General features: G+C 42.8%; 1 protein-coding gene across 1 annotated transcript; it reads right to left on the bottom strand.

Annotated features, from left to right (window-relative positions):
* Nucleotides 1–345: 345 nt before the first annotated feature.
* GARIN1B (golgi associated RAB2 interactor 1B) lies at nt 346–20,763 on the bottom strand. The gene is made up of 8 exons (XM_055590860.1): nt 20,625–20,763; nt 16,097–16,488; nt 14,715–14,899; nt 12,963–13,215; nt 8,730–8,851; nt 5,650–5,687; nt 2,208–2,378; nt 346–1,269 (listed from the first exon to the last, which is right to left on the bottom strand). Exons 2-8 carry the CDS (start codon nt 16,343–16,345, stop codon nt 1,256–1,258), a joined length of 1,032 nt encoding a protein of 343 aa, XP_055446835.1. The 5' UTR covers nt 16,346–16,488; nt 20,625–20,763; the 3' UTR covers nt 346–1,255.
* Between the last annotated feature and the right edge of the window lie 827 nt (nt 20,764–21,590).

Raw genomic sequence — 21,590 nt, 5'->3', positions numbered from 1 at the left:
TGATCGAGGAACTTACTTTTTAGGCCTCCAACCATTTCAGTCTGAAAACTGCTTCAGTGAAGAAAAATACCCTCCCCTAGGATAGCCTAAATCAAAGCAAGATGTCCAGAAAAGCTTTCCAATTGGAAGGTTGGGTACCTTTTCTGAAATACGTATAGTCTGGCTTTTATTGAATATGCAATATCGTGCATTTTAAATAGAGACCAGTCCATGGTCTCTCTAGCAGACCCTCCTTAGTGACTCTCTTCATCTATAATTTGTGAACCCTTGATTTTACCTATACTTTGAGCCTGGAACCTCTGATTTACCTGTAGCTTGAGCCTGTGTCTCCTCTCTTTGGCATATCTAATATGTACTAACAAGTTACTCTATTTCAAGGGAGTATGGTATGCAAAAGATATTGAGCCAGTGTTTGTAGGGCTGAGACAATAGAAAGCCTTATTTCTGAAACTCAGAAAGAGAAACTCCCCCTACAACACACACCTTGTCTTACCACCTCCCGCGGGAAACTTGTGTAGCCTCAGACCCAAACCACCATTTGGAACAGCAGGGCCAGGCTAGCAGGTCCAAGTCAGGAAATGCACTAAGGAGGAAGGTCTAAGGCTTGAATCAAAACAGAGGGACTAAGGAGAAAAATTGGCAAAAAGGAACATTTAAGGAGAGGCCTTTGGCTGGAATTCATTTCTGTCCCCTTATCCTTGTCCAGAGGAGTCTGAGCAGAGAAGAAAACACATGTCTCCTTTGGTATGTGGCCTTACTTTGAAGTTTTAAATTAGATAAATAGAAGTGTGGCGAGGCATCTCTCAGTGTGCTTCGTTTCCTTCTGTTACCACTTTTCTGCATCTCCCCTCTTCTCTGATTTCCGCCCTCCACCTTCCTCTTCAGCCCCGTTTTGTTCTCTTCCACCTCTTTTCTGGTTCTGGTTCTCTTTCCTTCCTTCTCTCTCTCTTGATCCTGGTCTTTCTGAGAGCGTATGTTCTTGTGCTGGAAGGGAGGTGAGGTGCAGTGATGTGTGGTGGTGAGGATGCAAAGTTACGGACCAGAATAATGCTGGAATAACGCTTCTCATCTGGGAGCCATGCTCCCAAGCGATTCTCCAGGGAAAGGCTATGCTGTCAGCGTGAGACGATTCTAGTTTTTCCTTAGGTGCAGCTTTTCTCCTCCCCTCCATAAAGACAGTATCGCACAGAAAGCTGAATGCTGCAGAGTGGTGTTGGCAAGGGTCGTATGATTCTCTCTACTGTGAAAGGGTGGCTCAAATAGAACTTCCTGTGAGTATAGGAGAGAAAAACTTTCAATAAGATGTAGCTTGCCTTATGAGCTCTTCTATAGGCACCTAGATACTTCTGTTAGTTTTTTAAATCGTCAACTGTTGATAATAGGTAACTTGTAAGAGTTAGTGGCTTATTGATAATACTTTACTCTAGAAAACATAAACCACTGTACCTTCTTTAAGGATCTCTCTCTGGTCAGACAGAGGCACATAGGAAATACTTAATGCATGTTAAATGAATACATGGATGGATGGATGAGCCTTGGTGCATGGAAAGATAAGGGCTGGGCCTCAGAGAAATTTGATCCCTACACCTCATCCCTCCCGGGCTTCCCTGGTGCCTCAGATGGTAAAGAATCTGCCTGCCTTGCAGGAGACTCGGGTTCGATCCCAGGTTCAAGAAGATCCCCTGGAGAAGGGATCAGCTACCCACTCCAGTATTCTTGCCTGGAGAATCCCATGAACAGAAGAGCCCAGTGGGCTGCAGTCCATGACGTCATAAAGAGTCAGAGGCGACTTTCACTTTTGTTCCTCACGGACTTCCTCCTTCCCACTCTACACAGCAGAAGGTTGGGATTCCCATGGAGACCAGAGAAGGAGAAGGAGCTCCTCCCTCTGCAGAGGCAGCCCCTCATGCCTCCCGCACAGCACAGAGAAGGCAGCTCTAGTGACAGCCGTGTCCTGCTAGTCTCTGTCTCTTTTGAGCCACTTGCAGGAAGCCCAGGGGCCTCTGGTAGCTCTGGAGGTGCCACACTTAGGGTTTCACTCAGCCCAGTTGGAGGTAGAGAAGAACAGGGCAAGAAGAAAGAGTGTTGAGGCAGCTATGGCTGGTCCCCCACTCCCAACCCACAGCCTCCTGGAATCATTCCCAAGACCCTAGAACCTGAACCCAGGCTGGTCCCAGGAAGGCAGTGGATGAATGCCGTCACCGTACCTATGAGTGGGGCCAGCTGAGGCCCAGTGGAGGCTGCCAGAGTGCTGAGGAGCGAGAGGGATTGTGGCCCAGAGGGGTTCTCTCTTTCCCACTCTCCGTAGGTGAACGAATCCCTCCAACTGAGGTCACGGGTGCAAGGGATGGAGTCTTCACTCGGAGAGGTTTTTTTTTCTAGGTTAAAAAGGAATGCAATTGTTTGTACTTTAATTCACAGAGCACACTCACAGGTTCCAGCCAACATGTGTGAGGTGCTTATTACGGGCCAGGCACTGTTCCAAACAATTACACGCATTAATGCTCTTTTAACCCTTACAACAACCTCCGAGAGGTCAGTGCTGCCATGGTCCCCATCTGATGCATGAGGATTTTGAGGCCCCCCAAAGTGAAGTCACTTACCCATGGTCACATCGTGAGGAGGCAAGGCCAGAATCCCAAGCCAGATAGCCAGGCAACAGAACCCATGTTTTTACCACTACATCATGTCAACAGGCAGTACCCATAAAACGAGGCAACCAACATGGCTGGGAGAGGTTAACCAAGTGAATTTCCCCAGGAGATTCAGCTAGCTGAACAGGCAATGCCCTTGAACCCAGATGGCCTGAAGCCAGAGCCTGTTCTTGGTCCACGTGGCTTGAGCTACTTAAGGGTGGCTCACAGCCCAGCAGCTTTGGCATCACCCAGAGCATGTGAGAAATGTAGTCTCAGGTCTGCCCAGATGCTCAGAATCAGAATCTACATGTTAACAAGATCCCTAGGGGGGCATTTGCACATTAAAGTTTTAGGAAGGACCATATAGATCACATCACCCACAAATGGGGAAGTGACATGTTCAACTACACAGGTACACTTGGGGATGCTGTCTTTTCCAAATGTAGCTCCCTCTGTCTCTCCCTCTCATCATCCAAAAGTTTTAAGAGGCTGGGGTGTAAGTGTCCTTCCAAACTGAAAGTATACGCTACTTGGCCCAAAGAGAAAAGAGGGGTTCCTTCAGCTCCAAGGAAAGAACAGGGTCCTAAGGACATCCCAGGATCATTCGTTGCAATCAGCCTAGGGACATCTTGGGAGCAACAGTTCCGATGACAGAGATGTCCTGTGACTCTGAAATTCTAGCTGTTCTCTCAAGTCCTAGAAATAAGTTTGAAATATTCTCTAGCTCTATCTTCTTCGACACTAATCTCATGAGATATGTTTTGAGTGTGTGTGTATGTACGTGTGTGTGTGTTTGAATGTATGTGTAAAAACATTAATGACTCATCATTGTATTAGCAATCACATAATATTAAAAGGCAATTCTAGACTTGCAGAAAATGTGGGCCAGCAGTCAGCTCTGCTTACCATAGAGAACAGAGGCTGAAAACTGGCAGCTTCTAGGCTCACTTTGGTCTGCAGGAACCTTTTGTTTCCCCACTAAGTTTGGCCTATACTGTACTTTGTTGGGCTTCCCTGGTGGCTCCGATGGTAAAGGATTGTCCTGTGATGCGGGAGACTCGGGTTCAGTCTCTGGGTTGGGAAGATCCCCTGGAAAAGGGAATGGTAACCCACTGCAGTAGTCTTGCCTGGAGAATTCTAAGAACCAAGGAGCCTGAAAGGCTACAGTCCATGGGTTCACAAAGAATCAGACATGACTGAACAACTATCACTTTCACACTATAGATTTTTATGAAGTGGGGGGTGGGGGTGTATGTGATATAAAAATTCAGATTTTTGTTTTTTCTTGAAAAATCAGATTATCTGGCAATGCCAGGCCTGTGTTGCAGCATGGCAACCATTAATGAAACTTGAATCGAAACATTCACTTTTTCATTGCCACAGTCCCCATCACCCCCTACTGTCTCTTCAGTGCTGAACCGTGTCAGCCCAGCTGTTGTTTTACGAATAATAGGGATGAGGGGAAAATTAGCTGTTTCTTCTATCTATGACACGTAGACTCTTTACTCCTTTATAACACCTGCAGATGTTTGAGTTTGAATCCCTGGTTTGGATAAAAGTTGGCACAGCTCCTCTGGGACCTACGCACTCCTCCAAATATAACATGATATTCTGGCTGCCTTATGAGCCGATTTGGAGGAATAATTTCTTAGGGATGTGGTACATGAATATTTATTGAGCTCCTATTGCATTCTCAGACCTGTGCTTCCCACTGTAGGAATTCAGAGGCATACAAAAAAGTTTAGTATTGGTTGAAGAAATAAGACTTAAACCTATGAAACAATTAGGGAACTTATGTTATGAAAGAGAGGTTATGAGCAAGGCAAGATGTGCCTGGACAGGAAGGTGTTGTGAGTGTTTAGTCTCTAAGTCGTGTCTGACTCTTTGCGACCCATGGACTGTAGCCCTCCAGGCTCCTCTGTCTATGGAATTCTCCAGGCAAAAATACTGGAGTGGGTTGCCATTTCTTTCTCTAGGGGACCTTCCTGACCCAGGGATTGAACCCATGTCTCCTGCATTGCAGATGGATTCTTAACGCTGAGTCACCGGGGAAGCCCCAGTTGTGAGTGTGTCTGGATGATTAGGCAGGATTTAGAGTGGCATCAGGAAGAAGGGAGCAGAGGAGGATGAATAAGTCATGGGAAAGGATAACTGAGGTTTGACCAGAGCAGAAGATTTAAGCTGGAGAAAAGAAGGCAGAGAGCTCCTGATTAAGAAGGAGAGAATAATCAGGTGAGATAGGTAAGAGATGGAAGGCTCATGCAGGATCAGCCATGCCAAAATGAGTGGATTTGGGGTAAACTAGAACCTGAGAATACATCGGGAACTGGCTGCTGTTTCCAGAACATGCCATACTGTCTTACACAGACTCTGTGTCTCTTTCTAGGATCCCTGCCTCATCCGCCTTGGCCAGCCCACTTGTACTCATCCTCTGTGACTCAGCACAGACCCCAGGTCTTCTGGGACAGCTTCCCAGGAGGAGTGAGGGAGTTCTGCCTTTGTGCCCTCAAGACAGGAACACCCCAGTCTTGAGCTTTGAATGTTACCTGGAAGGAGAGGTTATGTGATTTGGGAATTTACCCATTTGACTCCAAAAACTATAAACCCCTGAATGGGGTGCTGTGTTTTTCTTCACTGTGACTCCAAAGCCTTCAACAGTGTTTGGCACTTACCAAGTGCCCAATATGTGTTTTTGAATGAATGAATGAACTAGCAGGAGATTGCTGCAGTGGCCCAGGCCAGAGATAATAAAGTAGATTAGGGTAGGATCTGTGGGCTTGGAAATGAACTCAAGAATGTAAAGAATATTTCAAAGAAAGAAATGGGGGTGATGTGGTGCCAAATAGACTAGGGTGACTGCAGATCCCAGAAGAACTGGAACCAAGGTACAGGAGGATAATGGTGATCCTGACAGCAAAGGGAAGTTGGGATGGGGGGCTGGAGGGAATTTTATTCCTATGTCTGCAGAGCAGAAAGATTCTCCAAGATGTGGGTGCCCTGTGCCCTCCCTTACCTGAGCTGTCCTTTTTGTTCTCTGTCTTTTTGCTGCTCCTGGAACTCCAGTCATTTCAGGATCGAGGAAATGAAGGTCAGAAGGAAAAGAATAGAGCATGAGACTCTTGTTTTAAAGCTTGTTTCTCATTATATTTTTCTTGATGCAACAAAAGCTTTAGAGGCAGATATAAATATGAAAAAGGACAGCTGTGGCTATATTGGGTGGATGTGACCCATATTAAAGCACCAGAAGGAAAACTAGAGAAGGGGGAGGTAGGATGGGGTGGGGGTTTGGGGAGCAGAACCCTTGACGCTGATTTTGCTGAGGTGGAGTGGGCGTGACTCCATCTGTTTGGCATCTCAGCCATTTATTTTATTTGCTGTAAGTTGCATATTGCTGTTGATGTGCAAAAACTGCTAAAACTGCAACCAGACCAGAACCTGCCTAAATGAGGAGAAAAATCATCACTCCAGGGCTTCATGCTGGGAAATGAAAGAGAAGAAACTAAACATCTGTACAAAGTAATTGTTTGAGATGGGGAAGCAAAAATTAAATGTTCCCTGTTTCTCACATCTCTCTGATCCATCTTGGACATGACAGCCCCGACTCGGTTGCCATGGCTCCCTGGCTGGTCCCATCACACCTAGCCTGCCTCTCTTCAAATCGCCGTCACAGCAGCAGCCAGCTTGACCTTTTAAAAATGTAAATGGGATCACAGCACTTCCCTATTTAAAATGCCAAGGTTCCCATTACACTTAAAGCTTAAATCCATTGGCATGGCTTCCCAGGCCCTGCCTGGTTTGGGCCCTGCCCACTTCTACATATGTCCTCTACTAACATCCCCACTTCCCCTTGATCTTCCTTCCCTTTCTCTACACTGACTCATTAAGCTTCTTACTCAGGGCGAAGCCTCAGTCTTACACCCATTTGTTCCCTTAGTGTGCACAGCTTTTCCCATCCTTTATCTGACTTCTGTGAGTTTTTCCTTTAGGTCTTCAACTTCTCTGACCTTTCAGAGATATTAAAATCTCTCTGTGCCAGAGATTGCCAGTAGGCCCCCAGCATCCCTTCTTCCCTTCTCCTGCTGAGGCAGAGCATCTAATTTTGTGCTGGGCCCATGGCTATGTGGAGTAGAGGCTTCATTTCCCAGCCTCCTTTGCAACTGGGTGTGGCTATCGTTATTCAGTGTCTAAGTCATGCCCCACTCTTTGCAACTCCATAGACTGCAGCACACGAGGCTCCTCTGCCTTCCACTATCTCCTGGAGTTTGTTCAAATTCATGTTCACTGAGTCAGTGATGCTATCTAACCATCTCATCCTCTGCCACCCCTTCTCCTTTTGCCTTCAATCTTTCCCAGCATTAGGCTCTTTTCCAATGAGTCGACTCATCGCATCAGGTGACCAAAGTATTAGAGCTTCAGCTTCAGCAACAGTCCTTCCAGTGAATATTGAGGGTTGATTTCCTTTAGAATTGACTGGTTTGATCTTGCAGTCCAAAGGACTCTCAAGAGTCTTCTCCAGCACCACAATTTGAAAGCATCACAATTCTTTGGCGCTTAGCTTTCTTTCTGGTCCAACTCTCACATCCATACATGACTACTGGAAAAACCATAGCTATGACTAAATATAGGTGTGGCTAATGAGGTATAAACAGAGGCTGTCCTAAGAGTAATAAAGAAAATCTGTGAGTTAACATTTTGAGACAATCAAAAAGTTGCTTCAGAATATCTTGTTCTGGGAATTCCCTGATGGTCCAATGGTTAGAACTCTGCACTTCCACTGCCTGGGGTCAGGAGTTCCACCCTTGGTCAGTGAGCTAAGAGCTTGCAAGCTGAATGGTGTGGTAGAAAAAAAAATGGCTGTATTAAGTCCAGAGCTCTCCTGTTCAGATTGTGATATCTTACCCTGGAACTTCATTACAGATCTCTGTGTGATATACCAATGACAACCCCAGTATAAAAAATTCTTCAACATCAGGCAACTAATAAGTCTTTTTCTTGTGTTATCACTTTTCTACTTTCAGCCCAAGTTAGAATACAAGTTAATATTTATTGAGAGTTAACTTATAACTGCCTCTAGATTTGCTGAGGACCAGCCAAGCACTTGATGCATATGGGTTCATTTTATACTGACACTATCTGGATGAGGTTGGCGTTATCATAATTTCCACTCTATAGATCTGAAAACTGAGGCCCAGCAGAGTTAAGCAATGTGCCCAAGGGCTCATAGTCAGAGCAGTGACTTGGGCCCAAACCTATGTGAGCACTTACCCACTATGCGACTTCGCCTCCTCTGAGCTCTCCTGATTTTCAGTTTATTACTGGCACTCATACATACAAAAAAACTTTCTTTTTTGAATTCTGTCTCTGAAATGCTGGTCCCTGTTATGACAAAATCTCCTTCTTTGGTGTTTTTCTCTTCTGGTGACATTTACTAATTCATTTCTGTTCTTCCTTTTCTTTGACACCACATGTCAAGTTTGCTGGAACTCTGGTTCCCACTTGATCTTTGCTCTCTGGCTGTGGTATCCTGAGGTCTAAGTGTGCTCTGCTTTTGTCTCTCTCATACCAACCAGTCCTAAGAGTCAACCCTAAGTCATCTGTACCTACAATGACATTTCCTCAGACATGGAGAAGACAGGCCTACATGAGGGAGCTTTCCAGAAAACACTTTTTAAAAAATGACCACAGAAGCTCCATAAAGTCCAAGCAGAGGCCAAGTATGTAGGTAAAGGAACTCAGTGATAGAGGAAGTTTTCAACAATGTTTTGATTATTTCTCAGTAGGAAATCTAGGAACTAGATTAGAAATTAGGTTTTACTTTTCCACTGTGTCACTAATTTATTCTTAATATTGAAGAGGTTACTTTTCATTTTTTATGAATATCCTCCTCTGAAGTCAAGCCCACATTGCTTGTGGAGGACAATCAGGCAAAGAGACCAGGAAAAGGTTTCCGAGTCAAGAATACAGACTGGATTGCATGTGGAAGGGCAGAATTTCATGTACTTCCTTGTGCCCCTTAACCAGATTACTTGGTTTCTGGGTCTCTGGGGCAGACCACGTTGGGGACATCAGGCTGGCTGGATTTGAGTCATGTACCTGAACAGGTTGTGCTGATGCAAGTCCGCAAAGATCAGACAGAGGGCCTCGCTCTCCCCTTTGGCCATCAGCTGCATGAGGCTCTCGCTGGGCTGGGAAGCTTGGAGTTTCTTCTGTACTAACTAGATGGAGGAAAGAAAAACAAAGCCAGGTTGTTAAGGTCTTAGCATCTCTGCATTTTCCTAATATCATGGTCTAGAACCGAAAGTGTTAGAACCTGAAGTGTTCCATCAGACAAAGCCATGCCAGCAGCTCAGAGAGGCAATTCTGAGGCTATATCTGTTTGTTTTGATCTCTATTGTTATAAATTTCCTTTGATGTCCTAAGAATAATATTGTTATTGAAAACTTTAAACATAATTTAGTGTAGGTAAGCTATTCTTAACATACCTTACTGTTATTGAACAGTCTATTAATATAAACTTTAATAAAACTTACCGTACTTGGTTTTATATTTAAATAGAGGGGGTTAAATGTTTATTGTAGAAATTTAATGTTTTTCAAATTCATTTATCTAAGAAATATCCTGTGTTGAGGTGCTTTTTATGCCAAAGCAAAATTGCCTCTTTTCTTGTTGCCTGTGATGCCCCTCGGATGTTCTGGTTGTGCGGGTGTGTGTGTGTGTGTGTGTGCACATGCTCAGTCACATCAGACTCAGGCCCCGTGGACTGTAGCCCACCAGGCTCCTCCGTCCATAGAATTTTCCGGGCAAGAATGCTGGAGTGAGTTGCCATTTCCTCCTCCAGGGGCTCTTCCTGACCCAGGGATCAAACCCATATCTCCTGCATCTCCCAGATTGGCAGGCAGATTCTTTACCACTGCACCACCTGGGATGCCCCCAGTTGTGCACGCTGCTCACGTTCATTTAATATTAATATTTACTGAATATCAACTATTTGCCAGGTGCTGGGGAATCTCAGTGAAAAAGACAGATAAAAATCTCAGCCATTGTGGAGCTTATGTTGTAGCTCACGTCAGGCTTCGGTTCATTAGACTCCAAGGCCTGAGGCAAAAAGGCCCAGGTGGCTTCCCTGATTTCTATCAAATATTTAAAGAAGTAGTAACATCAATTCTTCAAAAACTCAGAAACAGAGGAGGAGGGAACACTTTTTAAATTAGTCAATAAGGCAAGTATTATTCTGATACCAAAGCCAGGCTATCACAAGAACACTACAGACCAATATCTCTAACGAACATAGGTGCAAAACTCTTAACAAAATGCTAGCAAATCAAATCAAACTATATAGAAAGGATCATATACAACATAATGTAATGGAATTTATTGCAGGAACACAAGGCTGGTTTAACATCTAAGAATTAAAGTAATATATGGGCTTCCCTGTTGGCTCAGTGGTAAAGAATCCACCTGCCAGTGCAGGAGACCTGGGATCTATCCCTGTGTTGGGAAGTTCCCCTGGAGAAGAAAATGGCAACCCATTCCAGTATTCTTGCCCGGGAAATCCTATGGACATGGACAAAGGAGTCTGGCAGGCTACAGTCCATGGGGTTGCAAAGAGTTGGACACAACTTGGCAACTAAACAACAACAATATACTATATTAATAAATAACAAACAATATGATCATCTTAGTAGACAGAGAAAAAGCACTTAGCAAAATCTAATACCCATTCATGATAAAAACTCTTAATAAACAAGGAATAGAAAGGAATTTCCTCTATCTTATAAAGGGCATCTACAAAAATCCTATAGTTAATATCATACTTAGTGAAAGACTGGATATTTTCCCCCTAATACCCGGAATGAGGCAAGGATGTCTGCTTTTGTTACTTTTATTAAACACTGTGCTGAAGGTTCTAACTAATGCAATAAGCAATAAACAAATAAATGGATCCAAATGAGAAATGAAATTAAGTTGTATTTATTTGCAGATAACAAGAATGTATGCAAAAATTAGAAAATCCTAAGGAATCCATGAAAACTACTACAGCTAATAACAATACACAAAAATCGATTGTATTTCTATATACTTTCAATAAGTGATACAAAATTAAGATAACACAATTCCATTCACAATAATATCAACAACAATCAAATACTTAGCAATATATTGAACAAAAGAAGTGCAGAACTTATAAACTGAAAGCTGCAAACATTGCTAAGGGAAATTAGATTGATATAAATGGAAAGACTTTGTATACATATGTACTGAAAGACTCAATATTGTCAAGATGGCAATTTTCCCCAAATTGTTGTATAAATTCAACATGTCCTTACCAAAATTCCAGCAGGTTTGTTTGTTTTTTTTTTTTTGCAGAAATTGGCAAGTTGATCCTAAAATTTACATGGAAATGCAGAGGATCTGGAATTGGCTATTCCAAAACAATTTGAAAAAGAGCAAAATTGGAAGATTTACAGCACCCAATTTCAAAAATTAAAATTCAGAGGTTTCAAAAAACTTACTATAAAGCTTCGTTTATCAAAACATTGTGGTATTGGCACAAGAATAGCAAACAGATCAATGGAACAGAACTGAGAAGCCAGAAATAAATCCTTACGTTTATGGTCCAATGCCAAGACAATTCAACATGGGAAGGATAGTCTTTTAACAAACGATACTAGAACTGTTATAACATCCACATGCCAAAAAAAAAAAATTACTAAAAAATGTACCCTTACCTCACATCATACAAAAATATTAACTCAAAAGGGATCAAAGACCTACGTGTAAGAGCTAAGTCTAGGGACTTCCCTTGTGGTCCAGTGGTTAAGACTCCATGTTTCAAATGGCAGGGGCTCATATTCAATTCTTGGCTGGGGAACTAAGATCCCACATGCCACATGATGTGGCAAAAAAAAAAATTTTTTTTTTTAAAAGAAGTCTATACAACTTCTTGAAGAAAATATAGGATAACACCTTTGTGACTTTGGGTTGAACAAAGAGTTTTTAGTTAAAAGATCTATTAAAGAAAAAATTGATAAACTGCACTTCATCAAAATTTAAAAGTTTTGCTCCTTAGAAAACATCATTAAGAAAATGAAAAGACAACTCACAGACTGGGAAAAAACATTTACAAGTCATATATCTGATAAAGGACTTATATCCATAATATGCAAAGAGCTCTTACAACTCAATACAAATTTTTTTTTTTAATAAGAAAAGATTTGAATAGAAATTTCACCAAGAATATATGTAAATGGTTAACATGTCTATGAAAAGTTTCTTGACAGGAAATCCTAATTAAAAACACAACATATCCCCTAGAATAGCTTTAATTAAGAAGATAATATCATTGTTGGTGAAGATGTGGAGAAAGCAGAACCCTCTCACATTCCTGGTGGGAATGTAAATGGTACAGTCACTTTGGAAAAAGGTTTGCCTGTTTAAACACAAACTTACCATATGACTCAGCAATTCCAAATTCTTGGAATCTACCCACAACAAATGAAAACATACCCTAATATACATCTATACAAAAACTTGTACACAAATGTTCACAGCAGCATTATTCATAATAGGCCCAAACGAAATAACCCAAAGCTCTCCCAGGTGGTGCAGCAGTAAAGAATCTGCCTGCTGATACAGGAGATGCAGATTCGATACCTGGGCCAGGAAGATCTCCTGGAGGAGGAAAGAGCAACCCACTCCAGTATTCTTGCCTGGAAAATTTCATGGACAGAGGAGCCTGGTGGGATGCAGTCCATGGGGTCTCAAAGAGTTGGACAGGACTGAGCACACATGCACAAAAATGATCCAAATGTCCATCAACTGGTGACTAGACAAACAAAATGTGGTATATCCATGCAGTGGAATACTATTCAGCTTATTAAAAAGGAAGAAATTATTGATAATCTGTGACTCTGACATAGAGTTGGCCTCATGCTATGATATGAATGAACTTGAAAAACCTTACGCTAAATGAAAGAAGCCAGACACAAAAACTATATATTATAGGATTCCATGTATATGAAATGTTTCAGAAATATGAGTGGAGTTTGAAGACAGATCAGTGGTTGCCTAGGGTAGAAAGTAGGAACAAAATGACTGCAAATGGGCATGAGGGAATTTTTTAGGGTGATAGATATGGTGGTGATGGTTGCAGAACTCTATTTACTGAAAATGCTGAACTGTACACTTGAGTGAATTTTAATCAATAAAGTGATTAGAAAAGGCCTAAGGCAGGGATCGCCTTCCCAGGGTGCTCCCATATCAGCTTACCCAAGCTCTACAGCTCAGCTCTGGCCTTGGCTGGAGGAGGCCATAGTGTCCACTTACCTGTGAGTCTCCTGAGGGACTGCAGCTACTCTTGGGTACCAGGCAGTGAGTGACAAGAATCCTGGGGTCTTTGGTGGTGATGGACAGGCCCTTCTGCAGAATTTGAATGAGCCGGATCCAGAAGTGGAAGACAGTCTTAGGATGGTCAGGGTGGAGTTTTAGATAGTATATCTTCTCTGTGACTGTCCTCAAACGCAGGACACGTTGAAGGTGGTCAGAGACCTGGAGCTCCACAAACTTCAATGGGAGAATCCTGAAGACGCAAGGGAAGACACACATTGATAACACACATGGTCCAACCCTGTCTTCACTAAAATGAAGAGTGTCTCCTTTAGGACCAAGGCTTTGGGGGTGGGTAGGAGTGAATGGTTAGCACAGTGGTTCACAAACTTCAGGGAGATCAGATTCACCTGGGGAGCTTGGTTAAAATGCAGACACCTGAATTTACCCCCAAAGATTCAGATTCAGTAGGTCTGGGGTGGGGCCCTGGAATCTGCATTTTAACCTCCACCTATCCTGCCACGATTCTCATGTTGGTGTTCCCTGAATCCTGCTTGAGAGGGGCAGCCTGGGAGTAAGGTATCTGAGATCATAGGGATTTTTAATTTTCTTCTTGATAGAACAACAGGAGCTGGGTCCCACTGTCCAGCTTGTCCATTCATTGACCTTAAGGCCCCAATTACTCTTCCCAAAGGAGCTAAAGTTCAGGGAGCTGGCTTTGGATCTGGGATTAGTCAGCTGAACTGGGATGCACTTGCTGTAGGGGGTGCTTAGAACATAACGGAGAGGTTTATTATTGAAGCAACATGGAGCAATGAAAAGTTAACTTGGGCTTCTGGGAATATTTAGAGATTCTTGAGATATCCTGCAAATTACTTGAAGAGGCTCAAGCATCTAAAGGGGCCACTGCACACTGCTGTATTTAAAATGAATAACCAGCAAGGGTATAGCACATGGAACTATACTCAGTGTTATGTGCCAGCCTGGATGGGAGGAGGATATGGGGGGAGAATGGATACAAGTATATGTATGGCTGAGTCACTTTGCTGTTCACCTGAAACTACCACAACTTTGTTAATTGGCTATACCCAATACAAAATAAAAAGTTGGAAATCTGAAAAAATAAAGGGCCATTGCATCCCAGACAATCATAATATTACAGTTCCAAGTAAGACTTCATTCAATTCACTTTACCAGTAGGAAAACTGAAATGCATCAAGTAACTTGGAACTCAAAAATTGTTTTGAGTCTGCTGCTGCTGCTGCTGCTAAGTCACTTCAGTTGTGTCCAACTCTGCACGACCCCATAGATGGCAGCCCACCAGGCTCCGCCGTCCCTGGGATTCTCCAGGCAAGAACACTGGAGTGGGTTGCCATTTCCTTCTCCAATGCATGAAAGTGAAAAGTGAAAGTGAAGTCGCTCGGTCGTGTCCGACTCTTTGCAACCCCATGGACTGCAGCCTACCAGGCTCCTCCGTCCATGGGATTCTCCAGGCAAGAGTACTGGAATGGGTTGCCATTGCCTTTTCTGGTTTTGAGTCTAGTCAGTTGCATAAGGTCTAGAACCTGCATCTCCCAACCAATGCTTCGTCTCCTAGACCCCTTGGCTTCCTTGTCCCTTGCCTCAAAGTAGAGAGACTTCCTAAGAATTCAGTGCAGTGAGTGCAACAAGAAGGAAAGTGGGGATGTAAACTGGCCCTCCTTCCTATCCATGTTACATGCCTCCCCCTTTGCCCCACTTCAGGATGCTCACCTCTTCAGGATGATCTTGGGGGCTGTGGATGGTTTGTTCCATGTCTGGTTCTGCCTGTGGTGCCATTTGACACTGGCCATGAGGAGGATGTTGGGAAGAGGCAGGCAGGGCACGGAGGAGGTCACCCCCAGGGCCATGGTGTTGTAGGCTTTGTAGATGTCTATCCAGTCCCTGCCCTTTCTGACCTGCAAAGCAGTCCCCCAGGCACAGTCTGAGAGTTTGGCAGGAGCAGCAGCGTGTTTCACGAGAGAGCTTCTCAAACTCAGCACTGTTCACATTTGGGGCTGGATAATTCTTTGTTTGGGAGGAGCGGGCTCTCCTGTGTGTTGTAAGGTGTTTAACAGCATCCATGGCCTCTGCCCAATAGATGCGGACAGCAGTGACCACCCCAACCCCACCCCAAACTGTGACAATCCAAAATGCTTCATTCAGACATGGCCAATGGCTTCAGACATGGCTCCAGTACTGGTGGGGCAAAGTCATCACTTGTTTGGAACCACAGTTAAACCTCTATTGGTTAAACAACTGTAACAGTATTTACTTTGCCTATTGTGTGTTGACCAAAAAGTTCATTTGGGTTTTTTAAGCTGATATGGAAAAATCGGATGAGCTTTTTGACTAACCCAATATTAGCAATTGCCCACAAGAGTTCCCTGAACATGTGTCACACTTCCATGAATCCTCCCCAGACCGTTTCCTGACTTTTAATTAAAAAACCTGCCCTTTGGCACTTTCTTGAGGGGCCCTATTATCTCCTGCATCTTTTTTTCACTGTCAGGCCCCTGTAACCCCCAAGTGCTGCTTATTCTGGGTCCCATATGGCCCAAGGAGAGCCCAGGCAAGGAAACAAAATGCACTGAGTACTCCTGTACTGAGGCCTTTCTTCCCATGTTTCCCAGCCAGGTCAGTCCCACCTCTTTTACAACAAAGAAAACTGGTGCACAGGTCACCTGCACCATGACATCCCCTGACGAGAAAAAAATGGACCAGACTCTGAGCCTAGATCTCTCTGGGTGCCCGACTTCTATTCTTTCATCCATCAGCATTTCTGCTCTAAAGCCGTAAATAGCATCTCATTTTACTGCCTCTTTGTTCATCTACTTTGAACTGACAGCCTGGAGGATGAAGTAAACTAAGGGATTCAGAGATCAAACCCTCCCCTCAGAGCAGAGAACCCTTGACCTCTCTCCCCAGAGTGACTGCAGGAGAAAGCCTATCTGGGTCTCTGCAACGTCAGGGTCAGGTGTGGGTAGCCTTGCCTTCGGTTCCTCTCTTTGCCTCAGTAGTCACTCCACTGCAGTTCCAGGGACAGACTCTCCGTCACATTGTGGGAAGAGATTTAGAGGAATCAAGGAGTGCCATTCGGAGCGGCCCAAGAGTACCTGGACAAAGTTGCTTTCAAACACCACTGATTCAGGAAACAGGTTGAATTCTGGAGAATGAACCATCTGGCCAAGCAGTCCCTCCTCCACACCCAGGCCCACTCCAGGATTTGGTTCCCCATCCACAGGAAAGAGGCCCCTGAATTCTTCCCAGGCATTCAGGGAAGGGAAGGTTGGATAGGATCTTGTGACTTTTACTGTCTTCTTCGATTTGTTCCAAGTCTTTCTATGTGGAACTGATGACAACATTTCCGCACATACTCAGGGGCCTGCTGCGCATTTGTCCTGGGTCCTCTTTCTTCCCTCCTGGCCTTGGGCAGCCAGCCAAGGCCTGGGGCCACCAATCAGCTCACAATGATGAATGGATGACATCATGAAAAACCAGGGCAGGCCTGCGGGAAAGGGAAATGAAGAGGAGCCTCCCTTTTCCTCCAGAGTGCTTTCACAGCTTGCTGCATGCCCCGACAGGCCCCAGCCCCCTTGGGACCTGAGGACACAGCTCCCCTAGAACTTGCTGACCCAGGCACAAAGCAGAAAAGGAAGGCTGTTAGGAAGCTCCTTCCGCTGTTAAGAGGAAAGTCCCCTCCCTGCCTTTCAAGCCTTCCTTACTCCAAATGTGACCTACCCTCAAAGAGTTTTAAGGGCGGTGGTTGATTTAAAACAGCTTTCCAGAGCTCTGTACCATGTGGGCCCCATGTGACCTGGTCTATCTGCAGTAGCCTCTGCTGGTTCTGGGAGAAGCTGCAGGACTGTAGGTGCCTGCTCTATACTTTGCTACCACTGTCTGGCTACTTCTGCGGGGCTAATTTCCCTAAGGAAGTCAAACTGAAGAACAGTAGGAATAAGTGGTTTCTTACCCAGAGGCTGTCTGGGTGGGGGTGCCAGCTGAGAGGAACAGAATCCCAATGAGCCACTCTGCTAGATCAACATGCCCTGCTTCTTCTCAGAGAGTGAGTATGCCTCAACCCTGAGCCAGAGGAAAAAAGAGCCCAGATCTTGGGGCAGCTAGATAAGAGGCAAAGAACCCAGCAGACTGACCACCACTCCTACTGACCACTACCACTATTTCAGGGAGAAATCCTATTCTAGTTTGAACAAAATTCCAGACTCTATTAACCACCAAGGTAAATTCCCTCATCAAGGTCAAATGCAATCAATTTAGAAAAGCAATATGACAACCAAAAATATGCAAAGTACAAGCGGGGAGGTTTATTTCTGTATTTCATTATCAAGCCAGGGAGAAGGCTGAAAGGTCACGAGGCTTTCCTTTGCTGATTCCGTCACCCACCTCTGGTTGTTTCTATTATGCTCCGGCTCTATAGGCTCTCTCATGGGCACAACAACTTCTACCCTCACGTTCCTTGTTTTCCTTTGTTTACCATATGGGGAAATGTCTTCTATGGTAACATTCTCTAGGGATGGGGTCAGAGACCACATCCGGTGGTTTAAATTTCCCTGGAAACAACACGCAGTAAAAAGTGATGATAATTAGTACACTGATACGGTGCTTTTCACAGCTAAAGCTTACATGCTGCAGTAAAGCTTAGATGTATGGTTTGGATATATTTGACCATTGGGTCTCTAGTAATAGAGCATCTGGTTTTTAGTTGGCATGAGTTTGTGGAATAAAAATTGTGTTTCCTGGCCTCTCTCTCGGCTAGCTAAGGCTATAGGGCAAAAATGATGCAAGATCAGGAGGTGGATGAAATTTCTGTAAGGAATCATCATGGGAAGGGGGCATGCTCTTTTTCACTCATTTTTCCCTTCAGACTGGAATATAGACTTGATGGCTGGAGCTTGAGCAACCCTACTGGGCCATGAATTGGCATGTTAAGGATGGTAGCATAGCAAGATAAAAGGGCTCCAGTTCCTTGAGGATCATAAAATTATACTAGTCCTGGACTCTTACCTTGAACTTCTTCTAAGTATGAAAGAAATAAAGGTTTCTTTGATTTTGAATCAGGCTTAAAACTAGCTGATAGAACTATATAAAATGCCTATATACTCCCCTGGACTAATTTTACAGGAAGTTATGGTACTATTTACCAATAATTCTAAGTAATGAAGAAAATAGGCTTAACTTTACAATAAAATTGGACCTTAAGAATGACAAACAAGTAACTTCTGGAAAAAGTTGTTTAATATATATTCTAGTAACATTCACTGGTTTTGTTTTTATGTGTATACACTGTTGTTGATGTTGTCACAATTATTGACTTTTGCACATTTACTGATGAGCACTTTGGTGAGAGTCTCCTTGAGTATGTTGATTGTCCTTTGGTTTGAGGTTAAAGTCACCTTGTCAGGGTTAGGTATCATTTCAAAAGCTTTCTCAAGAATGACTAGGATATCTGGTTGTCAGTTGAGGCTAGGCCCAGGTTTTGTGGAGTTTAAAGCTTATACAGTTTTGGAGATTCTTAAAAATAAAAAGACTGGAGAGAGGGGTGAGTCAAGAGTTATTGTTTAACAGGTACAGAGTTTGAGCTTGGAAAGATGACCAAGCCTTGGAGATGAGTGGTGATGATATTTGCACAACAATGTGAAGGCATGCACTACCGCTGAACTGTAAACCTAAAAATGGTTAAAAGAGTGAACTTTTCATTATGTGTCTTTACCACAATTTAAAAATGCTAGAGAAATCAAAAATGAGATTTAAAAATCCTACAAAAGTATGGTACAAAATTGCTGGAGGGATGTCCTCCTAGACCTTGGAAGGGCACATAAGGGACCTTGAAGCTTAAGCTTTATTATCTCCATGGTAAATATTTTAAATATAAAAGTAAAGTGTTAGTTGCTCAGTCATGTTTGACTCATTGTGACCTCATGGACTGGAGCCCACCAGGGTCCTCTATCCAATACTGGAGTGAGTAGCCATTCCCTTCTCCAATTTTAAATATGTGTCACTATTAAAAAAAACAAACTGTATTACATAAAAAGTATATGTACTTGTAAAATATTAGAAAATATAGACAAGCTTAAAAACAAATAGCATATTCCTACCACCCAGAGAATATCACTTACTGTAACAGCTACCTGTGTGTGTACTAAAATGAGATCATACTGTAAAAATGGTTTTATAACATTTTTATCCTTGTTTTGTTTAGGTAACACTTTCTACCTTTGTGTTTTAGTTATTTTATCTCATCTCATTTAATTTCCAGGCCATATTAAAATTTTTCCAATTATTCTTAGCTGCTTTATCCATATCAGTATCCAATCAAGGACCCTAATGCCTGTTAAGCTTAATCTCATCCAGTCCCTTTTTTAGAACACTTACTGGTGGAAAAAACTGAGTCAGTTGTCCTACAGAATGTCCTTCTGTATTTCTCTGGTTTTCCCTTGTGTTAGCTTTCTTCTCTAGCTACTACATTTCCTATGAAATAGAAGTTATATCTCAAGGGCAAATGGATTCAAGTACTAGTCACTATTTCTTAGTAAAGAGCTACCATGGGATCTACGTGAGCTACTATTCTCCTCTCCCAAAGAATGTCAGTAGAAAAATACATATAAAGAAAACACATCAGAAGAAAAATGATTTCAGAAAATAGAATAAATTCTTTGAAAAGTATCACTCTAACTGAATACAATATGAGACCCTATGAAACAAAAATTCAGAGATACCAAAATTATATGAAAAGGAGACTTGGAAAGGTAAGGAAAGAAATAGAAGAAAAACACACTATCTGAAAGTCACATTAGAAACCACAAGAAGTGGAGTTGCTATAACAGAAAAGTGAGTCAGTGCCACGGATAACAGATGTGAGAATATCACACAGACTCAAAAGAGAAGTACAAAGAGATGAAACGATTAGAAAGAAAATGGTAGCTATGTGAGATGTTTATATTGATCCAGCATACAGCTAGAGTCCTGATGAAGAGGGAACAAATGAAATTGAAAAAGTAGTCACAAGCGTAAAAGAAAAGCCATTTCTGAAACAAAAAGACTCAGCTTGGCAAGTGAACAGAATTTCCTATATTCCAGGTAAATTGAGTAAAGAGACTATTGAAAGCAGAATAGCTCTTGTGAAGTTCCTAAATCTTAGGGATAACAAAAGCTTCCTACTATAAACATCCCAGCAGAAGCAGCAGACCATCTACCAAGAAGAAGAAAATGAGACTGACCTTGGACTTCTTTTCAGCAGTTTTAGATGGCATAGGACAATGGAACAATGTAGAAAGAATGTTGAGGAGGAAAGGATGTGACTCAACAATTCCATAAATGGCTGGAAATTAATTCAAGTGTAAAGGTAGCAAAAATAATCTTAAAACTCTAAGCACTCTAGAATAAGGAAAACCATAAGCTGATTCTTTGAAAAAAAAATTAGATGACCCACTAGCTAACAGTTTAAGTTTTTAAAAGGAATACAGAAATCATAAAACTTGAACTAAGAAAACACAAATAAGTACAAGTAAGAAGGACAGGTTCCTGGGTAATGGTAGTAACATGAAGCTTAGAGCATAAAATAGGTAGTCAGAAGACCCCAAAATACAATGACTTAAACTAAGCAGAATTTTTATTCTCTCTTACATAGTAGTCCAAAGGAATGTAGTCTACAGCTGGTAGAGTATCTCTGCCATTCTCAACATGTGACTTCCATTTCTGAGTTCCAAGGTGACTGCTTCAGCTCCTGCCATCAATGTTTGCATCCTGGCCATTGAGAAGAGGAAGAGAGAAGGGGAGTGTACACTCATTCCTTTTAAGGGCAAGACCTGGAAATGACATAATCACTTTTGCTCACATCCCATTGGTTGGAATTCAGTCACATGACCACACCCAGCTACAAGGGAAGCTGGGAAATGTAGATTTTTTAGCTGAGTGAACGAGAGTCCCTGTAGAACTGGAAAGTTCTATTACTTATTATTTAAAGATGAAGGATATTGATAGATTACCAGCAACCTCTGCAAGGAAACCATGTCACAGAATTACTCCCTCTGACACCCACAGTAAATACATAATATTTAATAGCAAAATTTTAACTATTGACAGTCTAACCAGGAAAGAGGTTAAATGGTGGTCAAAGGATAGGGAAAACATAAAATCTGGGTATGGCCTGATAATAAAGAAAGCAAGTGATTATAATTGTGTGTGTTCTCACAGATTACCTGCCACCCCCAACAGGAGAGAGACAACCAGAGATGAGTAATAAGCTTTGGGGAAACAACAATAAGGAAAATCTTCAAGAGAAGAAGCCCTTATTGATCACAACACTGTCTCTGCGAAGGCAGAAAAGCTCAGCTAGGCTCACCATTTTTCAGATCTCCAGGCTGACCTAACAAAGATTATTCCATGAGAACAGGATGCATCTCCAGCTAGAGAAAAGAACATTTAAAAGGCCATCAGGATAGAGCGCATAGCCCAGAATCTCACCTGGACAGACAGTCCGGAAGAGATTGGATATGTAAAGTGTGTTGAAGTGAGGGCAGAATAAGCAAGATGGAGCTGGGAGACTGGGAAGGGGTGGGAGGGAGCCTAGGAGGGAGCAATGGCCCTCCT

Source organism: Bubalus kerabau, chromosome 8, assembly GCF_029407905.1.
Source record: "Bubalus kerabau isolate K-KA32 ecotype Philippines breed swamp buffalo chromosome 8, PCC_UOA_SB_1v2, whole genome shotgun sequence".
Classification (NCBI taxonomy): domain Eukaryota; kingdom Metazoa; phylum Chordata; class Mammalia; order Artiodactyla; family Bovidae; genus Bubalus; species Bubalus kerabau.
The sequence above is the reverse complement of the archived record's forward strand: the minus strand, read 5'-3'. Positions and strand labels throughout refer to the sequence as shown.

What these genes read in the sequence shown, in the direction of transcription:
- GARIN1B (XM_055590860.1), bottom strand. Translation starts at nt 16,345, where the DNA reads ATGTTGTCATCAGTTCCACATAGAAAGACTTGGAACAAATCGAAGAAG. An exon ending in GTCCCTCAGGAGACTCACAG is followed by an intron (nt 8,852 to 12,962) that starts GTAAGTGGACAC and finishes TCCTCCATCTAG; the next exon opens with TTAGTACAGAAGAAACTCCA. An exon ending in CATCAGCACAACCTGTTCAG is followed by an intron (nt 5,688 to 8,729) that starts GTACATGACTCA and finishes CTGGAGTTCCAG; the next exon opens with GAGCAGCAAAAAGACAGAGA.